Source organism: Vidua chalybeata, chromosome 9 (assembly GCF_026979565.1).
Source record: "Vidua chalybeata isolate OUT-0048 chromosome 9, bVidCha1 merged haplotype, whole genome shotgun sequence".
Classification (NCBI taxonomy): Eukaryota; Metazoa; Chordata; class Aves; order Passeriformes; family Viduidae; genus Vidua; species Vidua chalybeata.
Window position 1 is genome coordinate 28,937,665 of NC_071538.1, and position 27,535 is coordinate 28,965,199.

At 41.8% G+C, this 27,535-nt stretch overlaps 1 protein-coding gene across 4 annotated transcripts; it reads right to left on the reverse strand.

Moving 5' to 3' along the window:
* Positions 1-1,112: 1,112 nt before the first annotated feature.
* Positions 1,113-26,284, reverse strand: EDEM3 (ER degradation enhancing alpha-mannosidase like protein 3). 4 transcript variants are annotated; one of them, XM_053951141.1, is made up of 21 exons: positions 26,058-26,284; positions 24,312-24,357; positions 21,077-21,177; positions 18,716-18,755; positions 18,147-18,259; positions 17,376-17,529; positions 16,761-16,895; positions 16,254-16,359; positions 15,618-15,715; positions 14,248-14,373; positions 13,456-13,539; positions 12,418-12,501; positions 12,118-12,242; positions 11,428-11,593; positions 9,090-9,244; positions 8,268-8,421; positions 7,566-7,760; positions 6,644-6,809; positions 6,078-6,263; positions 5,226-5,273; positions 1,113-4,613 (listed from the first exon to the last, which is right to left on the reverse strand). In XM_053951141.1, the coding sequence occupies exons 1-21, from the start codon at positions 26,216-26,218 to the stop codon at positions 4,204-4,206; spliced, it is 2,853 nt and encodes a 950-aa protein (XP_053807116.1). In that variant the 5' UTR covers positions 26,219-26,284; the 3' UTR covers positions 1,113-4,203. The 4 variants fall into 4 exon arrangements, with proteins under 4 accessions (XP_053807116.1, XP_053807117.1, XP_053807119.1 ...); XM_053951142.1 differs by lacking the exon at positions 5,226-5,273; XM_053951144.1 differs by lacking the exons at positions 21,077-21,177; positions 24,312-24,357; positions 26,058-26,284 and having other exon boundaries at positions 18,147-18,603.
* Between the last annotated feature and the right edge of the window lie 1,251 nt (positions 26,285-27,535).

A 27,535-nucleotide genomic window follows, 5' to 3' on the forward strand; every position in this document is an offset into this window, starting at 1 on the left:
TGGGTACCACACAGGCTGTTTGGCACAATTCTGGCTAAAATTCCTCTGCAGGAGCCCCAGCCCATCACTCTGCACTCTCCACCCAAAGCATTAGGAAAGATGAATTTGCCTGTGCTGGGCATTAATAGCCTGGGTGAACTTTTGCAGGTCAACAGTGTTTTATAGGCTCCATTCTGGCTGGAAATGTTTGTTAATGTTACCTTTTCACGGAGCACTTGGGGAGAAAATGGAACTCCTGCCACAGCAGCCTTGAGCCAGTGTGACTGATGGGATGAGCAGCAGCTGTGGCTGAATTTCAGTCAGAGCAGCTCAAGTCCTTTGGGTGAAGGGTGTCACACCTTTGGGTGACCTGCATGGAAAATGGAAATGTGACAATTGAGCTACAGGCCCTCAATACAACCACTGGCATAAATTAATAAATATAGTTTTAGTAGGGGTGAGGACTTGGTGTCCCTTGTTTTTCAAAGGGGGCAGAAAGGGCCTTTGCTCCAAAATACTCCAGTCCCTAAGCCCTGATGTTAGGGCCAGAAACAGGAGGCTGAAGGAATTTAGCACTTCCCTAGCAAGGCTGGCAATGCTTTCTACTTCCTATCATAAACACTGCTCAGCACTTAGACAAGGACTTGGATTTAGGACTCCTGCATCTTAATCCTAACTTACAGAGAGGAAAAACTTACAGGAATAGAGGTGGTGGAGAGCTCATAACAGAGGAAGGATGAGGGATACAGCCCTCTAAGACTTACCTTGTCAGGCCCAAGTAAGACCCGGTTTTTTCATTCTAAATAAAACAGATGCAGCAGTCAAAATGAACTCTTGAGGATCTGGCTTCTGGATTTTAAACATAAAACAGTAATGCCCAAGTCAGAGAAGAGAGGTTGAAATAGTCCCATTAGATCTGGTTGCTGAGAGCCTGTCCAGTTTCAGTTCTAGACTGAAGAGGTGGTGTTTTGGTTATTACAATACCTCTGGGTTCAGCCAACTTCCCAGGGAAAAATTCCAGGCTTCTCCAGGGTGGCTCCAGCACCGAGGCTGCCAATGAAGGACTGGTGTGACTGCCTTGCTGAAAGTGACAGCCAACAGCAATGCAGAAATGAGCATCAGTTCAGCACAGCTTGACCAGAATATTTACATTTTATTAAATCTTTACAATCAGCAGTTATAATCAAGTACACAATTATGTACACGGATTATGTACATTTTAGCCCAGACTTTTACATCACAGTACATTGTTGCCCTTAGAAATACTGGGTACACTTGTCACCAGAGAGTAAAACCCAACAATGGTATTACAGCACCTGTTATTAGACATCTTCCATAAGAAAATATACGGCTGTAAATTGGTCTGGCTAAAAAAAAAAAAAAACAAACCAAAAATCTTATAAAATCTGAACATACAAGTTTCATTCACAGAATGGTTTGTTTTCTATGTTCTGACTGATGCCTGTTGCATAAGATGTCCTGTTTTTCACCTCTCAACACACACTCACTGGTGCCTACTCAGGGACATTTGGCAGGAAGAGGAGAACCAGAGCTGGGCTCATTCTCAAACTTCATTAAGAAACAATAAATGTAAACAATTAAGATTCCTCTAAGATCAAATGAGAAGTTAATTGGCTGATCTGAATTACATGGCATGGAATAAGTGCTAGTTGCAGCTGTGATTCCTGAATTCTTCTGTGTTCAATACCATACAAAGAAATGTACAATGCTATACACTAAGGGTGATTCCTGATTAATGACGAGCAATATTCCATATGCAGGGAGCAGACTTCCAAACATTTGGGAAGAACACTCCTTCCCCTTTCCAAAAGGGTTTTTCTTTTTGATGAATACATTCTTTTTGCTTTTTTAAGAGGATAGTAAGAGAAAACTGAACTCTTTCCAGAATGATATGAACAGGTGAAACTAAAGCCTATGTCCTCATAAGGAAATACAAAGTGAAAATAACCTGAATAAAACTGTCCCCCCAATTTAATCCTCTTTCCCAAAAGGTCAACCTTGCCTGATTCAGTTCTGTAAAAAAAGCTATGGCTCTCATGATGGTTTCAAAGGTGAAGCAGAACTAAATGAAACAAAAACCACTTCAAAAGAAAGGAGGCAACAGTAAGCTGAGGTAGGCCACCACCAAAATGCTGCCCCCTAAATCCATATGGAGTTCTGGGATCCCTGAAAGGTAATGCCTGCTGCTCTAATAACAGGTGAAGAAAGCAATTACTAAAAATGAGCTGGTGATGGCAAGGAAAGTTAACCTTTTAATAAAATTTGACATCTACACCTAAATCTGCAAGTAAAAAAAAGAAAACCTTTAGCTGCTATATTGAGATAGTAATGACCAAATGACCAGAGGCCTCTAGGATATAAAAATAACTCTATTTCCACCAAAAGAGCTACCAAGAAGGAAGATGATGTCCATGACAAAAAGCATGGGAACAAAGATGCTCCTTTTGTGGCACTGAGCACTGACAGATCAACGGAATTCTCTGAGTGAAAACGTTTGATCTGCACCTCATGGTTTGATCCTGCACTTGGCCGTGTCCTGGCACTCCCAGGGCTCCAAGGAACCAAGGACACTTACAAGGCTCCCCTGGTCAAATGCCTTCTATGAACTCGTGTAACAAAACCCATAAATAAAAACATTCCCAACTGAAAACCCCCAGCTGCTTCAAGTCCAAGCCTCCAGACAGTTACTTGTGCAAAGGAATGACAACTCCATTTAAGAGCTAATTTCTTTCAAAGGACACTTATTCACTATTCCTCCTCAAATTCCCTCCTGCCCTGGTGATTTAAAGTTCTGGATGATATTTAGATGGACTGCCATGCTCTCAAAAGGTGCCTGTGCATTCTGAGACTTTTGAAAGCAAGTGTGGCTGAATACATGGATCCAACATGCCTGGGATTGCTCTGCTCACTGTACAGAGTATAAATACAGAGTATGGCTGTGCTAATTAACAGTTGCATATTCAGCATGTGTAATATCACCAGCTAAATCAAAGGTGCAGTCCAGAGTGGGGCTTCCTGTTTATTTACTCCATTGCAATGATGAACATAAACCTGCATTTTTAGCCTGGTGCAGCATATAGGCAGTGTTCATTTAGTCTTCAATATAAAACCATTTTTTGAACCACAATTCACTAAAAGCAGTTTATATAAATCAAGTTAATTAGTTTTTGGCAGTTTCTTTGGACACAGTCAAAATGCCTCTATGTTGTTCAAACTTCCCCATTTTTACTTAAATATAATGTGGATAACAAATTTGGACTCCCACTTACCTGTAACAAACTCAGAGCCTGGGTTAACCCCCTGGACTCTGAACTATCGACCCAACCGCCAGAACTGTTGCTCTTCCTCACTGCCCCTGGCCTCCCTGCTGAAACACCACATACACAAGTTGTATGTAAAAAGAACAATGGAGTCAGGCTGTTGAAGTCAAACTTGTAGAAATAGGTTTGTTACAGCTGATGGAGCTGTGTCCTTTCAGAGACTGTTTCAGATTTCGGGCAGACTGGAGTTTTTCCACCTGGGAGGCCAAGGGAAACACCTGGGACTCAACACCTGCCTTTTCTGCTTCCCCTCAGCCTCCAGCAGGACCTTCCCACACCTTCTCCTAGTGGCCCCATGGCTGGCCCAGCCTCCCTGACAGGACCTGCTCAAACTCTGCCTTTGGTTTGTACAATTCCTCCAGCTGGAGAGCAGGAGGGGAACTCCCAGGTCCCCCTGTGGTTCCTCTTGGTAAGGGGTGCAAGGAGTGATGAGCAGCACTGTGATATGTCAGACAAAACCAGACTGCTTCCAGCTGTGCAAACACCTGGAAACAACTCCCCTGCTGCTGTGAGGAAGGCTTTCAGCTGGGGAGGGCTGGGTGCCCCATCAAGAACCAGTCCATGGTCTGTCACCCCACCCTACTCAGCTGCTTCCCAGAGCCCCAGGAGTCCCCTCAGAGCCTGGAAGGCATGAGTCAGGCTTGTCCCTGCCTGGGGCTCAGCACCAGCCACGGGGCCACACAAATGCTTCGATTGCACGTTCCCATTTTTAAACAGGAAAAATTAAAACATACAAAGAGCCTGTGCTGGAATTCTGAGTTGTTTTCCAGGTGACACCTGGTTTCTCATCCCAATACTGAATATGTTTTCTTGGATATCAGGGCCTCACTTCTACCCAAAGAGGTCTCCATTTGTTTATTAACAAATAAGTTATTACTACAAGTCATAGCTCATCCTTTTCCATCATTTCAAATGCTTCTATATCTTCATTCCAGTCTGCTAATATGGATTCCATAGGCTGGACTTTACTATCCCAGTGAGCTTTGGAACTGGCCTCTGTCTGGGCGTTTTGTTCCTGAGGCTGGCTGTCCCCTGGTGTACACGCTGGCTCCGGAGCACCAGCCTCTGCAGGTCCAGAGGCGTGGGGATCCTGATCTGCCACGGGAGCACTGGCACTGGCTGCACTGGCAGGAGACAAAGGGTCAGGGGCACCAACAGCAGAGCTCTCTCCTCCTCCTTCGGGCTCCTCGCTGACTGCTCCAGCATCCTGAGATTCTGAAGGAGCTTCCTCGGAATTTGGTTTGTGTGAATCACTTTCAGATGATTTCTGGTCCATATTCTCCATTTCCAAGTCTTTGAAAGGGAAGGAAAAAAGAAAAAAAAAAAAGTTAAAACAACTGTAGGAATGCAACATTTTATTATGTATTCTAAAATCAAGGTCACTTCCCTTGCTCTTCAAGGAAGAGCCGACTTTCCAATGATATGAAAACTTAATGGTACTGAGGAATATATTTTACAAAGGGAGAGGAGGGAAGCCTTTTAAACACATTTTAAATGAGGGCAAACAATACACTGAGGCTCATTTTGGTTCCTCAAACTTCAGGAGTGACTTGTGGGTCAGTGCCAGTTACCCTCCTTCAGCCTTAAGCAAATATCCACTGCGTGCACTGAACTTTAATGCTGGATTTTAAAGCACTCCCAGATCCACCAGGATCCCACATCTGAGCACATGGGAGTTGGACAGAGTTTCCTAGGTTTCCTGAACTGTGCATTTGAGCACAGAGCTTCCCCACTCAAAGCAAGTAACACCTGTCTCCCACGTCCTGGCTTAGCTCCCAACAACTGCCCAATTTAATCATGCAGATTTCTCTGGGTTTGATGTTTACAGCTATAAGCAGGACACTGATATTTCAGGATTTTTAGGGAATTTAACTGCACATGCCACCGTTGACATGGGATACTTACTGCTATCAATAATGTAGTTTGGAATCATTTTACCTTTAAAGATTGTTGCTGGGATTCCAAACGGAAGCACGAGGAGGGGGAAGAAGCAGATATGGATTACAAACTCTCAAAGTCAGAGCTATCCTGTGTTTAGCATTTTGTCAGAGCACTGAGCATCATTATCAACAGGAGGGATTCATAAGTTAGGAACAAACAAAACAAGATTTTGGCATATCCCCTTTACAAACAGGCTGATTTTCTAGATACTTGTTCTTACCTACTCTGCTTGGACACAGCAGTGCTACAAGGAAGGCTTACAAGAGGAAAATCTGGAATTTTCTGCTGCATTCAAACATTTCAACTGGGAATGTATTAGCTTGCAATTTTCTTGCGTTATACAAGAACACCCACGGAACATCTGAGGTCAGCAGCCTTATTTCTTGTGTTAACCACTTCCCCTTAGATAGACAAAATAGTTCTAGCACTTGTCTCTCTCCTTTTGAGTCCCAGGAATGTCACTGGGGATCTTGGTGAGGGAGAGATGCTCACAATGTAGGGCACTGGAAACACGCTGTTCCTGATGCTACTTCAAAGCAGCTGATGACAAAAAGGGTTCAAAAGGAATCCAAAAGACTGGATTTTCTCATAAGCCAAAGTGACATTTAGGAACAGCATTTCTGGATATTACCTTGTGGGGGGAGTGAAAATCAAAGATATCTCTCAGATAATGTCTTGCTTAATAAAAATCTAATTCCAGTGTCAAACAGAAAACCACAGCACCTCTGGGCTGCAGTGCAAATCATTCCTGTCCATTTTCCACGGTGCCATAGCACAGATGGGAGCTAGATTTACATAAATCACCTCAAACCTTACCTCTGTCTTTTGCTTTATCAGAAAGAAGCACCTCCACAGCCTCGTACTCCCGGATGGCATCCAGGATGATGTTCCCTTCCTTGTTGAAGAGGAAGAGCATGGGAATGGTGATGTCATCTGTGTTCTTGCCATCCCCAGCCATTTGGAAGAGAGGGGCTGTGTCACTGCTGCTGCCCTCGTTGTCATCTAGGCAGAGCATACCAGAGGAAGGGCAAACTTCCCATTAGATCAGCTGAACTTGGAACAGCCTCCCCTGCCCAGTCACTTCACACACAACCTGGTGTGTTTTCCTCCACTTTTCATTTCTATCCCCATTCTTTCTCAGCAGTTAGTACTGACAGTACCCTGCAATCCTTAAAGTAACAACTTTTAGTCTGCAAAAACACTGACAACCCCTCATCTCAATTTGTGTCTGCACAGAACCAGGCAAACCCCAAACATCTCTTCATCTTCTGAAAGCACATTTGCTGTGCTTCTCAGCTTAAAGCTTGTCAGCTTTCCTGTATCTTCAAATCTGTAAAATTAGGTTACATTTACACAAATTAAGAACTTGGAAATGTATTTACCAATGACAATGCCTCCTATTGCTCCAGCTTTCTGAATGTTTCGTGCCTTTTCAGCAAACATGCACTGGCCTCTTTGCATCAAAGCAATTTTCTCTTTCACTGCCTCAGGATTAGTGATCTCTGAGCATCCATTATATGGCTTAATGGTTGCAACGAATCCTCTTGTCTGTTTGGAAAAAAACAAAAATAAAGAGAGAATTAGAGCACTGTGGTCATGCTTGTGAAAGATTCCCATGTATTTTTGTTCCTTCAGTCATTCTACTGCATTTAGTATAGTCTTGTGTCAGTGCAGACAATCTGTGCCCTGCACCTGGAGCTCTAGAAGCAAAGGATGACTGAATGAAAACCTAATTCTCATGATCAGTGTGGTTTGTCTACTCCTGGGAAGTGCTGTTTCTGGAAATTTTTCTTCTGTGAACTGCTAGTCTGGAACTCCTCTTTGGGGCTGCAACATGGGTTTTCCTAATGCTTCCCATAGAGACCCCTGCCTCTAAGGATTGCCCTCTTCCATCTACATAGAACCTTCTAGAAAAGCTTTGAACAAGAGAACAACTTGCTCTAACTCTAAAAAGCTTCTGCCAGCTCCTGGATGATATGGGAGGGAAACTTCCCCTAAATCACCATCATCTTAGCTGTGCACTGCAGACTGGATAAGCTTGCTTTGCAACTCAAGCTGTGCATGTGTTTTAAATCCTAAACCATGGCTGATGACTCAGGAGCAGAACACAGAGCACAGACAGATAAGTCACTCATCCCCACGACTGTAACTGCTGTCATTGTCACCACTGGGCCCTGTCATTTTAACCACTGTAATTAAGTGATCACCTGGAGGATCAGCTGGATGCCCTCAAACAGCAGCAGTACTGTAAAGCTGAGGCTTGTGCAACAGGGAAAGCAACAGACACACCCACATGTCACATACCCCTGCTTTGTGTTTGGACAAGTCCATCCCAAACTGTGCTGGCCCAGCAGTCAAGACTACCCTGCCAAAGAAGGGATGGGAAACAATCTGGACAGCACGAGGAGGGAGCTGCTGCTCCTTCTGCTGCTGGCTGGAGAGTTCAATCATCTCCTGCATGAACCGTAAGCCATCCTCAGCATCCAGGGAACTTGCTGCCTGCAGAGAAAAGAATCAATAAACCATTTTATCTTAAATGTTTGAGGAATTTGAGGGAAAAGAAACTCAAGCTGTGTTTGCTTGGACCACTGCTACAAAGGCTTTAACACACAGGGTAGATGCTCACTTCCACTCATGCATCATTTCACAAAAGGTTTAGCACCTGCACCACCCAGGAAACTGAAAATATACAAATATCTAGACCTCATAAAGAGATGAAGTATCTCACACTGAAAGTAGTGTTTTCAGCCAAGATGCTGTTGGCTACATCACTTCAACCTGATGTGCAGGTTGCAGCCTCTACCTAATTGGTGGAAGATTAGTTAGAAGTGTTGCTGAGGCAAAAGATTAACAACCATCAGCCTGCTAAATACAGCTACAATATCCAGCTCATGTGCCTCCTTCCACAGGGTGGCTGTCCCTCCTGAAGCTCCAGGTGTCAAGTATCACTGCTAGGAGGACTTCACTGAGAAGTCTGAGAAATAAAATCCTGCCAGGTTGTCTTACTTGCACTGCGTGCTGCACTAGTTGGACTCGTCCATCTTTCAGATGGATCAAACTGACTCCCATCTTCTTCAGGATCTCCAAGTGCTCAGGATTACTGGCCATGAAATCTCTGGCTCTCAACGGTGGTTTTGGTCCACTTCCCAAACTCTCTTCTCTGCCAAAAGACATCAGAGATCAAAGCTTTAAAAGTCAGATTATCTTTGAAACAGAACTCTAGTGTTATCCGTGCCATCACAAGACTGGAATTCTTGGTACACTGAGTGCAAGCTTTAGTGGAATGCAACTTCTCAATCAAGTTATCTTTTTTTAAAAGTTGTCTATATAATCAATAATTTTGTAGTGCAAAACCTCCCTCCCAAGTATTGATAACAAAACTGCCCTATACTTTCTCTCATTTGTAAATAGTCTGCACTTCCTCAGCCTTAACACTGACCTAAATTCCTCAAAATGGGTGCAGCTATGTGTGGCAGCATAATTTCCTTGCTACAAAGAAGACTTTCAGAATTGTTCAGGAGACTGCAGAAATTAATTTTACAAATCAGAGACACACACTTCTTACAATACTCCAAGTGGGAGCTGCAGCCAAGGTATGCAGCTCATTCAGCTCCTTTTGCTTTGAAAGACTTGCTAATTCCAGCTGGAAACAAACTAAGTCTTGCTGAGAGAAATCCAAAGCGATTTTTCCTGTGACCAGGAATTATCCCTTTGGCCCATCCCAAAAGGACTGCCAGCTCCAGCACACCTCATGCTTCTCCTTCCCTGCAGAGCAGCCCCAGTTCCAGTCAGCCCTGTGCTAACAAAAAGAGGAAATATCCATCTTACGCTCTGGAAATGCCCCGGGGACAGCTCTTATCCACCACGTTCTTCAGAGGCTCGCGGATGCTTTGGGCAAACATGGGGTCATTTGGGAAGAGGATCTGGGTGTTGGGACAGGTCCAGTCAAAGTTGCTGTCATCCAACTCTGTGTACTCTGTGCTCTAAAATCAAAGATACAGAGTAAAAAAAAATTGCAGGTTTTATTTTTAGATAAATAAAGAACATCAACAGATAATCCTAACTTAAGTCATCTGTGTTCTGGGGACATGTGGCAGCTGAGTGCAAAAGAGGGGAGTCAGTGCACTGCAACCCCTTGGACAGATGAATACAAAACTCATTCTAATTTGTAATTTACTAAATTTATATACAGTTTATAAATTTTTTTTTTCAGCAACAGCTAATCCTCTGCTGGCAGACAGTACTTCTCAAGCCTGCTCATGACAAAGCCAGTGCCCTGTATTTTATGTGCTGGACAAGTAAAGGGAATAGTTTTGGTTTCACCTGATAATGGCTTTACAGCAAGTGACCAGCTGCAGGCTTTAGGTCATTCTTACTAAAAATGTCACATCTTTTCATATGAACAAAAGATTCTCTTCCTCAGGAGCCACACAGACTTGCAAGTCTGGATGAGCAAGGATGAATCTCTATATAATTCAAACAATTTCTATTTTCAGGAAAGATGGCAGAGTGAACATCTGCACAAATTGCTGGTTTGTAACATGTGAAACATGTCTGGTGGTTTGGAGCCACATTTAGCATGTCCTTAGCTTAGCAAATAACTGGCTATAGATAACTGGCAAGCTCATTTCATAACCCATAAAAATTAATGTAGTATTTATCCACCTAAAAAGACTCACCCCTCCTGTTTGCAACATACTGGCCAATGAAAAATCAAGTATTTAAAGGCTCCCTAAAACCCTAAAGGGCTGTTACTAAGACATGACCTTTCTCGTTTATGAGAGCAAATACAAACAGGATGTTGGGTTGATAGTACCAAGCATCTCTCTCACAGTTTGTTTTAATAGCACTGTATTTATGTTAAAAATCATTTACACATTCCATCTGTTCAGATAAAATTCCATAGAAGAGGAACACCCAACGTCACAGCCTTTCAGCCACCTGACACCATTTTCAGTGGGTTTTGCTTACTTGGATTATGCCCATTTGCACCTTTGACTCAAAGAGCTTAAAAAATTGCATTTGAACAATTTAGTCTATCCTCTCTATTGGCCTTTCACTAACATTTGCAGCTCTCAATAGAACAAACCAAGTTAGGCCAGCACTTAAAACAGCACCAGCTGTGGGAACCCTGCCTGTCTCAAAGGTATTAAATTCTTATATTGGGAACAAAAGTTACATAAAATGCTCCTTCAGACCCTTCAGAAAACTTCTTGCTTAGTTCAGAAAACAGCCTGTTTCCAAAACTCAAAGAGGAAAGAAATTCTCAGGGCAGGAACATTTCAGAGAGGGTGTGGGATTTCCACCCTGAAGGAACGTTTAACACCAAACACATGACCCATTAAAACATAACCAGTGTTTGACATTAAGATCAAATAACTAAAATTTTGTCACTACTTAATGCTAAAGTCCAGCAAACAGTGATTTTTCCAGGATACATGGCTTGACACACAATAGAAGCCTTTTCCTCTGATCCAGGCATTATTCTAAAACTCTTAGAAAATGTTAAAAATAGAGGCACAAATAAGGGAATTTGTCCTTGATGTTTTCTCTTTCTCTTCTTCCTTCTTCTTACTGTCTTACACACAAATGATGTCACCTTATTGACCACAAAATCAAAAAAAAGTGAGGATTTATGATGCTTCATGGCAGAGCCAGGTTATTCTGGAAGGTTAAGCAATTTATAAACCCAAAACTGTTCTCATATTTATGCAATAGGTGCCTACTGCATGGACTAAAGTGATTGAACATCCCTAATCTGTCTGCAGCTGTATCTTGTCAAATTAACTCCACAGCTGTCTCAAAAAACCTCTCAAAATTTGTTCACAAGAACAAATTAGGTTTTAGAAAAAATACTAAAAAATAAAGATGGGGACAAAATATCCTACTATGTTATCTTCCAATTTATACAGAAGTGAGGAATTATTTTCTTTTTAAATCTTGCTAATAATACCTATCTTTTATTTCAAGGTTCAGCAGTGCAGAATAAAGTCATTATCCCTACTCTTGTGACTGCACTGTTAATATGATGAAATAGTGCCTATTAAACAATGTGTTCAAACTGGTGCACTTCATCAAACTATGATCTTTCCTGATTTTATTTTCATTTCCCCTCATAAAAAGGAGTGTACCACAGAAACTGATTTAGATTGGAGCTGTTACATACTGTATTTTTTTTAGAGATGGTTTGGTTTGTAGTGGAGAGCCAGAGTGGCAACAGATGAGCTTCTGTAGTGAAGATATAATCTTCAATGTCAAAAATCATGTCCTCCTTATCAGCAAACAGCAGGTACAGATATTTAAACATCTCGGCCAGGAAGAATGAGTCCATCCTGTAGAGAAAAAGGAGCTGTCCTTTAGGGAGACCTCATTTCTAGAACATCAGTAAAATAAATATTCCTAGTTCTCCAGCTCTCAAGATTTGATGACTATTACTGTTGGACATAATTCCATTAGCATTCCTTCTGCTTCTGCTTGAAAAAGCTATGTTTGGAGGGAAATGATTCAGCACATTCAGTACAAAAGAGTATTACAGAAAAAGCAAATAAACCTCCTGACAAACTTACAGATTTGAAGCATATTTAGCTTGAATGTAATTCATCTATTGCTCTCAGACAAATGAAAGGTTATTAAACTGAAATTATTCTTCTAGAGTACCCTATGACCCTACTGAAACAGTGCACAGATTGTTTCAATGCATTTACAGTTCAATGCAATTACAAACAGGTAATTTAAGATTTGGTTATCAGACTGAAGACGGACAGCTCCTCAAATCTCAATTAATTCAATTACACAGGGAAATTTGATTTTTTTCTGTAATTCTCTATTAAAAAAAAAAAAAAAGTGCAAACTTTACCTATCTTCATGACTTCCTGTCCGAACATCCTTCATTGCTGCAAACCCACAGGGAACTCTGGCATACTTGTTCAAGTTTTCAATGAGGGTTTTTCCTACTTCTAGGTAGTAAGGGTCTCCTGTAGCCTATGAAATAAAACCAAAAAAAAAATTATAACCATTGCATCTTGTTTATATCCTAAAGTGGCTCCAGTGGATAAGTTAAGCTGGAGATATGCTACTCAATTCTGTATTGAAATAAAACAGCAACAAAACTCTAGGTGCAAGAAAAAGTGCTCAAAGGTCAGAGGAGTGAATGTACCTTATACAAGAAGTAGGTGCTTTCAGCAAATTCAGGCCTCAGAGGATGCTGAGCCCAGTGAACTCTGAAGTCTGTTGTGAATGCCTGAGGATGAAAAAGAACAGACAAAAAGAAATGCAGGAATGCAAACCAAACACAGGTTTATTTGAATTCTATGTTAACTGCATAACCAGCCTAGCTTTGATAAATGCCATTTTTGTAAAAATACCTACCACCTGACACCTCCAGTGCAGTCAAGTATCACTGCACACTGACAGATGGTTAAGCAGCTGTTTCTAAATTAATACCACAGGCTAGCAGTCACATACCTAAAAATTTCCTAGTCTATCTATTCACTCTTAATGTCCACTGGGAAAAGCCACTTCTGTCATATATTCACTACTATTTCATACTAAGGTTTAAACCAAGTCTTTGCTTAGGGGATGGTCTGTTGGCTTAAATGCAACTACCTGACCTTTTAAAGTTTCCTTCATAAGTACAAAACAAAAAAAAAAAAAAAACCAAAAAGCCCATAAAGAGCCAAATTACACCATTTTAAAAGCCCTCAAAAAAAAAAAGTCATTCCAGTGCTTAGCATTCTTTGCTCTCAATAACCACACTAGGTGAATGTGATGTTAATTAAAATGTTCTCTAACAGAAAGAAGCTTACACTAGAGGAAAGTCAAAATTAAACCCGGAGTCAGAAGCTTTCAAATATAATCTGAGTCATCACAGATTAAAGACATACACATCAGCAGGTAAACAAGCTTTTCTGTGCACAATGGACTTGCTCAAAGACTTGCAGCATCTGCAGTAAGTTTGTGTGCTGACTTTCAAAGACATTATACAAAATTTCAGAACATCCTCTCAGCTGTCGCACAAGCAGAACTGCAAATCACACAAGAATACTGTGGAAATGAGCCTTTGATTTTAATAATATATATACCTGCTGGTTTTTCAAATGGGCATCTGCAACTGTTCAAACTGAGGTAAGAAACAGTTTTACACAATCAAAAATACAAAGTTTTGATTTACAAAATCAAAAAACTACTACCTTACCTCTGGAAGAAAGTTATGCTTTTTTATAACCTGATACAGCATCTCATGTGTTTCAATAGCAGGTCTAATATCACCCTTCAACACCTAAAATTAAATAACAGAAGTAACACTAATTCACCAAGCATAGGAATAATACTCAAGGTTAAAAACAGTCATGGTGTGTTCACGTAAAGCTACAGAGCAGTCACTACATATTGTCATTATTAATTCCTATCAGTGTAAGTCACAGCTACTCCTTAAGACTTTTTTAAGCAAAATCAGTGAACTCATTAAAATTATTGCCTATGTAGAACAAGGACCTCTGACATTTACAGAGAACTGGGGTGAAAATGTCATCTAGTTTATCTTAAAGACGTCAATGGCACACAGAGTAGAAAACCAGTCACTAGTAAAAAACCAGCTTAATTGGAGTATTTTCATGACTAGGAGTGAAGGAAGCAAATTACAGGAACATACTTGTCCTGATACTGAACACAGCAGAAAAGCACATTAACTTGCATCATAGCATTGAAGTGACTGGAAGAGTAAGCAGAGAAATCATGGAATCAAAATGGTTTAGGTTGGAAGGGACCTTAAAGCCCATCCAGTGCCAGCCCTGCCATGGGCAGGGACACCTTCCACTAGCCCAGGTTGCCCCAAGCCCTGTCCAACCTGGCCTTGGGCACTTCCAGGGATGTTCCCTCAGTATTTCTGAAAATCAAATTACTACACTTGACTTGAAAATCACATATCCAACCCAGATAATAATTTCTTTGTTATTAAAACCATCTCTACATGAGTTTTACACCTTACCTGCAATCCAGGGAAGAAAGCAAGCAGAGAATCCATCCAGGTCCTAGCATTTAGCATTGGTTTATGAATGTGAACATCAAGGAGAAGAGGTGGCTGGCTGATGTATCTCATTATGGCATCATAGTGCTGTCAAACATCAGGAAAAGCAGGAATTTGTGTATCAATTTATTCCCCAAAAGAGAGACAGATCACCAGACTGGCATTGTATTTTAATGGAAAAGCCATTACTACATTCCCAGTCATTACTATGTTTGGCAGTGCCTCTAATCTCTAGTTTTGCAAACTAAAACCAAGTGTAGTAAATACTGAAAAGCTCCACAGTATTACACTTGCAGAACTTAGCACATTTCCAAGGAATACACACACACAAAGTATATCCAGCAGCCATGTGATAAACCAGGAACTAGCACAGTTAAGGCACATTTGTTTTGGCTGAATCTTAAAGCACACTCTAAAGAAAGCTGAAATTGCTTTCTCTGAACAACAGAATTCCAAAGCATATGGATCTCAGGAGGAAAAGGAGGTTAAAAAACCCAAACAAAGCAGCTGAACCGGATGGCTCAGAAGAACTTCTAAACCCACTAGGTCACTTGCCACATTGCTGACTTCCAATCTTAAACTTTGTTTTCAGAAGGTGCAATCCTGAGCACATGAGCCAAACTGACAGGAAACACTTAGCAGATCTAGCTCAAGGAAAATGTAACACTGGGGGCTGCCCCTTAGGACAAGGAAATCATCTTTACACCAAAAGTATTACAACTTTAACTATGGAATTATTCCACTTCTAATAAAAAAGTCATGCTATATGATATAAAATAATTTTATAATCTAAGATGCTTTCAATGGATATTGCTATTTGCAAAAGAAATAATGCTTTTATTAAATATGATGCTGACCAAGTTGCTCAGTAATTTATGAATTAAAAAAAATCTAAGCGTGGTTTTCAGCTTGTATACTGAAATGTATCCTGGGTCTGAAGATCAGCAGTGCAAAGCAAGATCCACATGCTAACTTTTTGTGCTGCTCCAGGACAGAATGAAATCGTACAATGGCTTGGAAGAAGAGAGCCTTACATTCTTTCACAGAAACATTTGCAGTACTGGTCTGGAAATACAGCTTCTCCCATGCTGGGAACATGGATAAAGGCCTAGAAGGTTCTGAGTTTTACTGGATGGGGTTAAAGTAACTGCTCAGGTGACAGCTAATCACCCAAGATTAGCAAAAACCCTCAGTATAAAGAGCTGGCTCTAAACACAGCAGAAGTCACAGAAATTCTGCTAAAGATCCCTTCTCAGGCTACCAGTTGACAACACAATTACTCTGAAATTTGTATTGCAGAAGGCACAAACCTGAGCAAGGTGTTAACTTACCGTGTTAAATCTTTCCAGGAAACTGTCATCTCCCAACAAGACATAGGCTTTTAATAAATATTCATAGTATGAATCTATTCCTGCTCCAACTCCACTATCTAGGAACAGGCGAAAATAAAAAGGTGGGTTTATGTAGTGATTACGGGTTTATGTAGTGAAAATATGGGTATTTTCCACATTTTCCCACATTAATTTTGAAGGCTCTTCCAGTGAAAGGAAAAGCCTCCTTTCACTGGAATTAAGGCACAGATGGAAGCAGAGACACAATAGTGTGTGCCTATGCCAAAGGCTTTGCACAACCAGTGCACATAATAACATGGACAGACATGCATTGAAGACGCTTATTTCACAGGACATCACTTCTCCCATCCTATTTATATTTTTCCCATGTATTTATAGCCAAGTCTCTCAAAATTCATCCCAAGGCATTTCCCTCTTGGCGTTAAAGAGGATCAGGGAACACTTTGCCATGAATAAAACCAGTGTCTCTACCCAGAGAGGGCTTTGCTCTCTGAGAGCAGAGCCAGGCTTTGGGGCAGCAGGTTTCTCCACTGCCTATGCCATGAATATCTTTCAGCAGCCCAGGTAAGCATGCTGGGGGTGGGTGAGATCCCCCTGCCTGGGGGGCAGCCCCACCTTTGCGGACCCAGTCTCCAGTGTGGATGTTAATGGTGACCCCCACTAAGTTGCTGCTGCGCTGCCTCTTCTCCCAGATAAAATCCAGCGCCTTCCGGGCATATTCCTGCAGCAACAACAACACCAGGGAATTAGGGAAACACAGACACTAAACTCTCTGATTCTTCTGGCTATTTCAATTAAGATGCTAGGAAAGGAATAGGATGTTTCTTGTCTAAAAATTTTAGAACTCCTTCTGATCTTCTGATTATTTATTTTGTTTACTTCTGTATTACTCTAACTACTTTCAATCAAAATTATTTCCTGTGATTCAAAAAATTATTAAAAAAAAATCAAACCTTAGAAGAAAGCCCACAAACACTAGAAATCCCAACATATACCAATGTTTTTGTGCAGCACAGCTAAGGTATCAGTTTCATGAACTCAGAATTGTTTTTCCAAAATTACACAACGTAGACACAACGCTAAAGACCTAGGACAAAAAATAATATATTGTAGAAAGCAAACCTCAAATATAGATGTTCCTGTGAATCTGCTTAAAGCTGCAAACTCAAGGATCAAGGTACCAGCACAAGCTGTACAGGTATCAGTTTCTGTTCCTGTTCGTGCCTCTGGATGTCTTACACCAAATTTTAAGTTAACCTAGAGAAAAATAGAGATTAACATCTTCATTTTTCCTAGCTGAAAGAATTTACACTCCTAGAATTGTATAGCAAGTATATAATCTATGCTCTTTCTACAGACAAGAAAAAACAGATCTCTTTGGTTTTGCTCTGCCAATTTAGACATGCACAGAGAACGATCCACAAATACTCAAAATCTCAACCCTCCCCAACAAGATCCTGCTGCCTGGTTCACTAGACATTTGAATAAGAGAATACACTATAAAAATCGAACCCAAGCAATTTTTATAACAACAAATCAGGAACTCAGAATATCACAAGTGCTCCTGAAAATTTAGTTTTGTAAATATCTCACTACTGCTGGCTCCTGAGAGTACCTGCAATTTATCAGCTTTCTATTTTCTGGCCACTTAGAAATGATTTTGGAAACAGATATAAAATCAAAACAACAGAACTCTTGATTACAGCTGTAATCCTGCATTAGAGAAAGAGAACTTACTCTTGGATAAGGGAGACCACTAGTGGTGTTAAAAGCAGGTAAAAGCTTGTAGCCCAGTTCCTTTGCCATGTGCAGGAGTTCACCATTGTACCACTGCATATATTCACCTTTTTCTTTCAGCATAATTGCCACTGAATGCCCGCCTAGGAGACCTCTAAACACAAGAGAAACGATCCACATCTCAAAAGGTACATTCATCTGAACAGCCAGGATAACTCTGTACAATTTAGATGACATGTGCATAACTGTGGCCCTAGTTTTTAGACTGATCCAATTCCCATTATAATCAAGGTTAGCTACCAGTATTTTGGAAGCAATTCTTCTTGTTTATCATTGCAATCATAGATTCATCAATACTAGACAGGAATAGCAACCAAGACCTCCAAAATGGCATATAATAACTTAAAATTACATGCTCTGATCCTGCACTGAGCCCCAGAGGTCCCTTCCAAGCTGAAATGATCTCTGACCCCAGGTATCAAAATATGGAAAATCAAGTATGGAACAGAGCCATTTGCAAACCTGTTTCCCTTAAGCAAACCCACTGCTCCCTCAGCATCACATGGGGTTCTTAATCAGCAAAGCTGTGCCTGCAGCAGTGAGATGGGGGCAGCTTGATCCAATACCACTGCAGCAAGTCCTGCCTTGCATTTTAAAACCACTCTCAGGCAAACCGACAAAGGCACAACTATTTCAAGTAGGTGGAACAGCACAGAAAGACACCACCTAAAATCCACATTTTTAGGAGTTTTGAAAACAAAAGTTACTCACCCAAGTACTCTTATGTTGGTTTCAAAGACAGACACAACTATGTCATTATCTAAATTAACATCCTTTATTACTTTTTTTACAGCCTCTTCAAACTCTTTGGTTTTATTTAACACCTGGAATACAACAGTGAGCAGGTGTTCAGTTCCAGTATAGCTAATGCAGTCACAGTGTATTTGCATACAGGATATTTCAGTGCACACAAAGTTACCCAAGAAATATGAACATACAATTTAAACCAGAAATACATCAGTGGTTATTAAGAGGTACCTATCACTAACTGAGCCTCTTGCTCTAGACTATAAGGGAAAGCAAACCCTTTTGTGTTAAGTTAGAGCCAAAAAAAAAAAAAGGCAATATAAAAAAGTATCAATGAAATGTGAAGGAACTGCTGCAGTTATTTCAGCCAACTCCAAACTCCATCCTCACAGCACTTCAAAGTTCCCACAAGCAACAGTCACTTCAAACAGAGCCAGAGATCAATGGTCATGAAAAAGAAATCTAAAAATAAATCTGAGCATCAGAAGATAATCTCTTTGTTTTATCAAAGCTTATCAACAGATTAAGCTTACCACAAGAGTGTCCAAGGTATCAATTAAGGTCAGTGAAAACCTATGAAAGAAAATTTAAAATAGATTTACTACAGATCTGTATGTATAGGAATTAAGTGATTTTTAATAGTAACTGATACCAGGGAAGAAACTAAATTCTCACAGACCACCAGCTGCAAAACAATCAGTTGTACTCAACATGTTTAGTATCAAAACCTCTTTCTAAGTTTCTCCCCTTTGCTAGTGAGCAGAATAGGAGCTGACAAAGCATCTAAGATTACAGATAAATTTATTTACTGCTAAGCTTTCTAACTTCTGGTAAGCAAATTTAATTTTTATTTCTTGTCTCCAATCAAATCTATTAAGAACCCCAGCATAAAAGGTTTAAGTAATTTTCCAGCTTCTGTTTCACTTGTTTAAAAAAAAAAAAAGGAAAAATGTTGAGATCAAAAGCTATTCCAAGCTAAATTTCTCATACCAGAAACTATTCCAACACTAGCAAGTGGTAGGCTTAAAATAAAGAACTACTTTATTTATTCTAAAATAAAGAACTATTTTAGCAGTGTCCATGGCCAGGCTGGACAGGGCTTGGAGCAAGCTGGGCTAGTGGAAGGTGTCCCTGCCCATGGTATTGGATGGGCTTTAAGGGCTCTTCCAACCCAAACCAGGTTGGGATTCTGATTATTCCATGAAAAGAGAGCATCAAGTCAGCTCCACAGTGTCTGAAACAAGAAGATCCTAAAGAGGATCAGAGGTTTTCTCCAGGCTGTTCTAGTGCATCCCAAGCTGAGGGGGCCTTTCCCCATCCCAGGAATTATATCTATAATTGTATCTTAAATATGTCTAATTCTAACAACTGCTCCTATGCTAAGACACAGCCACAACACAGAATAGAACTTACAGAACACGATGGTGTTAAAACTGAACACTTTAGAACAGTTAAAATTGCCTACTGAGGAGCACACACCAAGGATTTCAGTAAGTGCCCAATGTCTGAAACCTTGTAGGCAACATGTGACAACCAGAATTCTATATTATAATTCTCTTTAATTTGTAAAGATATAAGGGCATTCTGTGAGTGCTGTTTTACAGGAGACAGAGATTAACTAATGACTGTGCACAACTGCCTAACAAATTCACAATTTCTTCAGTACAAAAGGAGGGAAATGATGCATTTCACATCTATATGGAAGGCTCCTAAGTTCTCCAGGGAAACAGAACTGACCCAGCTGCCTCACCCTGTCATTCTGTGATTGCAAAGACTGGCAGAGAACACAACTGACGAGGCAGCTGGCAAGCAAAAGGATTAGATAAGAAATCTGCTACATGATAATGTAACTAATTATAAAGTACAGAATAAAGCCTGTATAGAGAAAAACAATAAATACACACAATAATTTATTGCATCTAAGGGTAGATGGTAGGGGGGAAGGTATTTTTACTCAAATGCTAGTATGTTACTTTTAAAAAAGGTCATTCAAAAGAATGGATTAAAAATACATTTTCTTGATACTTTTCACCTCCTGTATCTTTGGATATCTCCAAGGCAGCAGGACTATATGGAAATCTCTAGACTAAAGAACATTTGTACATAACAAAACATAGCCAAAATAACATGCTCAATATCCTAGAGACAATTAAAAGCAGTATTTAAGAGAAGGATCTCAGCTTCGATTAACACTACTGTGCTTAGAGACATTAAACAGTGATATTTTAAAAAATCAGCTATTTGTTATTGAAGAATTTAATCTATTAACTGCACATATTCAAAGGTATCAATTACACATGTATATAGAGTAGGTCAATTTTGCCTTTGATTATTCCATTTCACATGGAAAAAAACAGTCCTTAAATCTACATTTTGCTAGCCAAAGGATCAGTATTTATACTATCAGCTCCCTTAAAAGAAAGAATAGAAAATATTTCCAAGTCTGAAATAATGTTTTATACTTCAGCAAAGGCCTCCGGCTATCATACACATGATAATCATTTGACTGCTTGTTTTCAGAAAACTTTCTACTTAAAAAAAACACTTTAAATACCACTTATTAGGCCAGCATCATAGATAAGAGTTCATTGTTTTGTTCAGCTGATCATAGCCCTCATAACCTGTACTACTTACACTATAAATGTCAGCCCACATTTGGAAGATTTTCCTATCGAAAATACTTGGGAGAATGGTTAAAAAAATTATCTTTGGATCTCATTCACTGGTCAATTCTTCTAATTAAGGTACAATTTCACATCAGTTAACTTCACAATAATAAAAACACTTCTTACAAGTGTAAGTTTCTGGCCATATCAACAGAACAAACAAGTTTTATGGGCTGCCAATTGTACTTCTATTCCTAGATGTTTACAGTGACCATTTCAGACACTAACTTTCCCAAGGCATCATCCACATCCCCTCGACTTGGCTCCTGACCCCGCACTCGTCCACGACAAGTTAAAGGCATGAGTTCATCAGCTGGATACGCATGCTCCTGTTGGGAACAAAACAGGGGAATCAGTTACAGTGCTCACAGCCACTCCTGGGAGCGTGTAATAAAAGGAAGCCTCATCATGCTGCTCTTCAGAAAAACTGCATGGCCATCACAGAGCCTTGCAAGTGGGAAGGGACCTCTAGAGTTCATCTTGTCCAAGCCCTCTGCTGGAGCAGGGCCACCCGGACCCAGCTGCCCAGTGCCATGTCCCTGCAAGTCCTGAGCATCTCCAAGGAGGGAGACTCCATGGCCTCTCTGGGCAGCCTGTGCCAGTACCTGGTCAATTCCACAGTGTAAAAGTGTTTCCTCCTGTTCAGAGGGAACCTCCTGTGGGTTCAGTTTATGCCCATTTCCTCTGAGCACTGCTGAGAAGAGCCTGGCTCTGTCTTCTTGAAAGCCTCCCTTGTTAAATTCCCTGGAGCCTTTCCTTCTCCAGGCTGAACAGCCCCAGCTCCCTCAGCCTTTCTTTACAGGGAAGATGCTCCAGCCTCTCCATCACCTTGATGGCCCTTCACTGGACTCTGCACAATGAGCTCACCTGGCTGAGGGTGACAATCAGTGACAGGTAAGAGAACTCAGAAGTTCAAACAAAAAATTGGTGAATTACTACATGAGACATAAAAGATAACATTCACAAAAAATAAAACCCTAACAAGACTGAGCCTTTTACAAATGTAACTAACACTAATATAACAAATATAAGACTGACATCAATGACAATGGATCTTAAACATATCTAATTCCAACCAACACGAAACTGCCTCCTTTAGAAGCTTAACACAAGTGGTTTGGGATAGAGCTTTTCTCTTGATTTCAGCAGGAAACTGGCTGCTGTACTGAGGTCTCCAGTTTGACTTCTAGTGGAGAACTAACATGTGGCAGGATAAAAAACTTCAATTGCTGCACAGAATCTGCAAGTAAACACATTCAAAATCTTTCCAAATATATGGTACAAAAATAATCTATCATGAAATAAAAATAAAAAAGGAACGTTCCTCTATAAATAAACAGCTCTTACAGCAACTTCTTTTGAAACTGATGGTTTGTTTCCCTGTATACCACCCTCCTGAGTGTTTTGGTCTTTGCTCAAGTCTTTGTTCTCCTCAAGTTTAACTACAAAAGGCAGAATCTAGATCATTTTAATACAGCTTAGACGTTTCTGAATATCTCTGCAAAGTATTCAGAAAAGCATAGTAAAGAAGTACACAACAAAAGCAATGTCAAAACTGAGATCTCTGGCTTAAATTTTGGATAAGAGAAGTGATAAAAAAATCTGGAAAATAAACTTTTAGCTTTACAAATATAGAACTTGAAGCATTTTGAAAAATGAAAGTTCACTCATTCTCTGCCTGCAGCACAGAATAAGCGGCTATTGGATTGAATTATTTCCCAACTTGTCACTGGCCTCAAGTGACTGACATTTTCACATGTTCTGACAGCCAAGAAGAAAAATATCCCCATTATTACAAATGTTGTTGAAGGACCTAAAAAAACCAGCAGCTTTTTCTCAAAGCTTCTGTTAATAACTTAAAAAAGAAAAAAAAAAAAAAATGGCAAGGGACTTTCCCCTGCAAGCAAACATGAATTTTCAGTCTTCTAAATACGCATGTCTAAAATACGTATTAATAGAAACAGAAAATCAAAACTTTTCAGCTGGCTGTTTCAAAAACACCTGCAAAAATACTTTAATTCTCCTGTTGCCAGAATCAAGTCTGATACTCTAATCTTTTCTTCAACTTTAAACAAGCATTTCACATTTTTCTGTTTGTTTAGTGCTCCAGCATACGTGGCAAATAAATATCCTTTTGGCTTCAAAGTTTCCAGGACAGCTGAAGTTTTCCCTCTCCTTCATACAGAATTTTCTTGCTTCAGATATGGCAAGACCCCTGCCAGTCGCCAATTTATCATACAACGAACAGTAGAAGCACAGATCCTTGTAGTATTTTATCCAATTTTGCCAAACAAATAGGTTTTCTATTGAGGAAATTCAAGCCAAGCGTTTCTCATAGAACCAGATTACAAAAATTATGACCAAAAAGCATTGATGTTTAACTGCTAAAGGTCTCATAAGTACAGAGCTTAAGTTAAAAGGAGAAACTGCACCCCTTCGAAAATCCTCTTGGCTTGGCTTTCTGTCCACTCTACAGTCCTGTAGCTCTCCCATGCTGTATGAAGTTTTAACTCCTGAGATCTTAAGTTTGAATTACATATTAAACTTTAAACCATAACACAGAACCTGGGACACGTGGCAAGATGCTGCCAGGAAACAGCAGTTTGTGCTGCAGGAACTGATGCAACTTGAGAGGGGTTTCTGTAACAACCACGAAGAATGTGCAAGAATGTCCATTGAAAGCCAGTAAGAATTAATCTTTTATATTTATCTTAGTCATATTCACACTTTCTCCTCAGAAGTGTATTACTTACAGAATATTTCAAAGTAATTTTTACTTGAGGAAGTCCACTCCAAGTAACTATTTATTGTTAAGGTTTTGTAAACAGAGCCAGACCAGGGTGTGTGGAATGGCTCAGAGGACCAGAACAGGAGGACACCTGCACAGAATCACAAGTCAGAGCAAAAGAAGCCACAGCCAGCATGGCCCATGGTCATATGACAGTCACACCCTGGGCACAGCCTGGAATGCCTGGAGATGGCACCAGATTCCCTTCTCTTCTACAAACAGTTTGTAGAAGAACGCCCCAACTGCATCTGCCATAGCTTACCACTGAAGAAATATTAAATGTCATTTTTACCTACAAAAATAAGTAAGATCAATTTGTGATGTCCAGAATCTAATGTCTACAGACAGTTCTTCCAAACTTCCTTTTCCTGGAATTTCCAAGCAAATACTTTACTGTTGATAGCCTGACATGAGATAAACTGGCTTGGGAAAGGTCAGGCATGGATTAGGAGTTACCACAGGCAATTCTTAGTTACCACTCAAAGTCATCACAACTCTCCTGAAAGTAATACTTGTGGTCTTTTTAAAGGCTTTATAGGTGCTGTTATTTATTTTAGCTCCATTTTCACCCCTCCTTCCCAGATATTTCTATAGAATGTCATGTACTGTAAGTTGCTTTCTGCCCCAGGTCAGCAACAACTCCTCTGAAAAACTCCAAACGATTATTTGACTTACCATATAATTGCTATATGCATGATCAAACATTTCAAGCACTTGATTTCTAAAAAAGAAAAAAGAAAAAGCATTAGTGGTCTGTCTCCCAATGGCCTTTAATACACCATCTTATATGTATCACACGTTAATATCTGAATGTCAGGCACAGGTCCTCTACTAACATACTCTACTCAAGTAAATGAAATATAGAATAATAATTTTTCTTGATTCAGCTGCTCTTGTCCTCTCCAGAAAGGAAAAACTCTTTCTTCACCTAACATGAAATTATTTGGGGATCTCTTGGCAAGCAAATACTGAAGAAAACCCTTACATTTGTTTCGTATGTTTGAAATGCTTCTACATATAAAAACTCCACAAAAACTACATTGTTTTTTTAAGACACAGCACTACTTCTGATCATTCCTAACTGTTTCACTAAGGAGCCCTGCAAGGAAAAAAGGATGCTAATTTCTGCCATCAACATAATTCACCACCTCTGCTGATAAGACAGAACATAAAGGAGCCAGGAGCACCACAATTATATTGTAAATATCCAATTTAGTTCAATGACTTGGAAATTCAAGAAGTAGTTTTAACTCATCAAGTGCATTAAGGCATCAAAAGAGCAGAGGATGGTGCTTCTCCCAGGTGCCTCTCAGGTTGCAGCAGGCAAAACCCCAGATAAACACACAGAGCTGCTGGGTGATGCAGCACACAGAAAATTGCTTTAAACTTACAGCCAAAGACAAACCACAGCAGGACATGGCCTGCACATGCCTGGGGCATCAGATGATATTTCAAGTGCAATGCAAAAATTTTAAAACAAATTGGGGAATGAAATTTCAACTCCTTGCGTAGCCTCATGAAGAAAACATGTAAAAGACTGCACACACAAATTATGCTGAGAACCCATGATGGAAAACCCCCCCTAACTGTAAACACTGGAGTTAAATATCAACTTATACATGACAGCTGGACTTGATGATCTTGGAGGCCTTTTCCAACCTTAACAACTCCATGATTAACAAATGTGAGAGTATCCACACTGCTTCTCCAGCAGACTTTTGGCATTACTGTTCTGTACAACCGACCACTGGATGGGAAGAGGACGATGAAACTGCCCCCAGAACCATACTAACACAAAATAAAGATTGCAGGTTTGTTTAAAAAGTCCCACTCCATGCATGCAGGAAAATGTATTTCCACGTACGTTGCAATATTTACCCTTCACCTAAAAATTACAATAAAAGAATCAGCCTCTTACACGTACATGCACGGGGACCGAAGCAGGTTATGTTGCATACAGGAACTAGGCAGAACACACGTAAACATTCACCTCTTTTATGACTCCCGCACTCTCACAGAGGCACGGCCATAATTAACCGAGTGGGGATTTACATTTACCTTTGCTCGCTTTCACCCCAAGCTCCACGCAAGCCCTGCCTGAAACCTCCAAGGCGAGCTACAAGCTCACACAGCACATGGCTCGATCCCCCTCGGGAGAAGGGGCCGCGTGTCCCCAGCAGCCGGGTGAGCCGGCCCAAAACCCGCCAGGGTCCGGCACACGCAGCCCCGACGCGGCGGGGCGCGGACGCCACGCGTGCCCTGGACTGTTCGGGGCCAGAGGGGCGGCCGGACAGGGGACGCCGTCCCGAAGCTCTGCGCCTGCAGCCGCCCAGCCCAACCCCGGGGGCAGCGCACACCCCGTGCCCAGCACGGCCCGCCGTCCTTCCCTCCCTCCGTCCCTCCCGCCGTCCCTGCGCTCACCCCAGCCGGCGCTTCTCCTCCCTGCTCATGGCCCCGGCGCCCGGGGCGGCCGCCAGCACGGAGGAGGCGGAGAGCAGGCCAAGGGCCAGGAGCTTCCAGGGCCTCCTCCAGCGGGGCCCCCGCTCCCCGGCGCGGCAGCCCGGAGCTCCGCTGAGGGCCATGGCGGCCGGCCGGGTGCCCGCTAGTCCCGCCGCGGGCCCATCGCCGCTCCCCGGGCAGGAAGGGCCCGGCCCGGCCCCTCCGCGCGCGCCCGCGGGGGCGTAGCCAAGGAAACGGCCTCGCGCCGCCGCCGCGGCTTCCGGCACCGCCCCCCCCAGCGCGCGCCGCCGGGCCAATGGGGGAGCGCGGCGCGGGGGCCACGTGAGCCGGCAGGGAACGCGTGACGGGAGGGTCGACGTGGCCGAAGGGCGGGGAACCACAACTCCCGGCGTGCCCCGCGCCCCGCCGCACACAGCTCCCGGCGTGCCCCGCGCTCCCTGAGGCGCTGTCCGGAGCGGCCCCGAGCGCGGGGCGGGCCGGGAAGGCGCGGGGGGCTCGCACGGATGGGGCCGCACGGACCAGCTCATCGTGGGCAGGGACGTGATTACAGAGCCCTGTCCGGCCTGGCCTCGCACACTCCCGGGGATGGGGCAGCCACGGCTTCTCTGGGCTCCCTGTGACAGAGCCTCACCACCCCCACGGCCAAGAACTTCCTCCTAAATACCCAATCTAACGCTCAGTTTGAAGCCGTTCCCCCTCACGCTGTCACTCCGTGCTGCCCTGAAAATTCCCCTCTCCGTGTTGGAAACACCGCCGTCACTCCCAGCTGCCTGAGGAACGTTTCTTTAATAAAATCCCCCAAATTACCAAACCCTCACAAAAAGCAGCCTCCCAGCAAAGGAAGGGAAGAGCGTCTTTATTTCCACGACAAGCGTTTGTACAAAGTTCCAAGCAAATACAATGTGTTTCGTGTGCTGGCCCTTAACAGGGGAGACCCCGCGGAATTCCACACCCCAGCCCGCTCCCCTCAGGGCACCCGGCTCTCGGCCGTGGGCCACGAGAGGAGATTTATTACAGTTCACGGTTTGTGAAGGAAACTGCAAGAAAGCAACAAAATCGACGGAATGGGTGCATGATTATAATTTCTAATCAGTGGTCCCATGTAACCTTGCAGATTGCTGACCAGACCAGAAACCAACGACCAGAAAAGCACTATATCCATTTGCAAACGGGCAGAAAATGCCCAACACCGGGAAAAAAGTCCCATGGCCACCAGGAACTGCAATTTGAATTATACAGGCTGAATCTTCCCCATCCTTCCCCATCTCTCTGGTGAAAAACATCTGAGCATCTGCATTCAGCAACGCAACACATATCACAGGAAAATATTATCCAGATCTAGGCCTGCCACAGAAATAACTCCAAAATTACCATTATGGAAATACTTACACAAAATGCTCTCTGTACAGATGTATCTAATTCATATTAGAATGAATTAG

Coding starts and splice junctions, on each gene's coding strand:
- EDEM3 (XM_053951141.1), bottom strand. CDS start 26,218: ATGGCCCTCAGCGGAGCTCCGGGCTGCCGCGCCGGGGAGCGGGGGCCC. Junction 13,540..14,247: donor CTTTCTTCCCTGGATTGCAG/GTAAGGTGTAAA, acceptor ATTTAATTTTAG/GTGTTGAAGGGTGATATTAG. Junction 6,810..7,565: donor TGTCCAAACACAAAGCAGGG/GTATGTGACATG, acceptor TTTTCCAAACAG/ACAAGAGGATTCGTTGCAAC.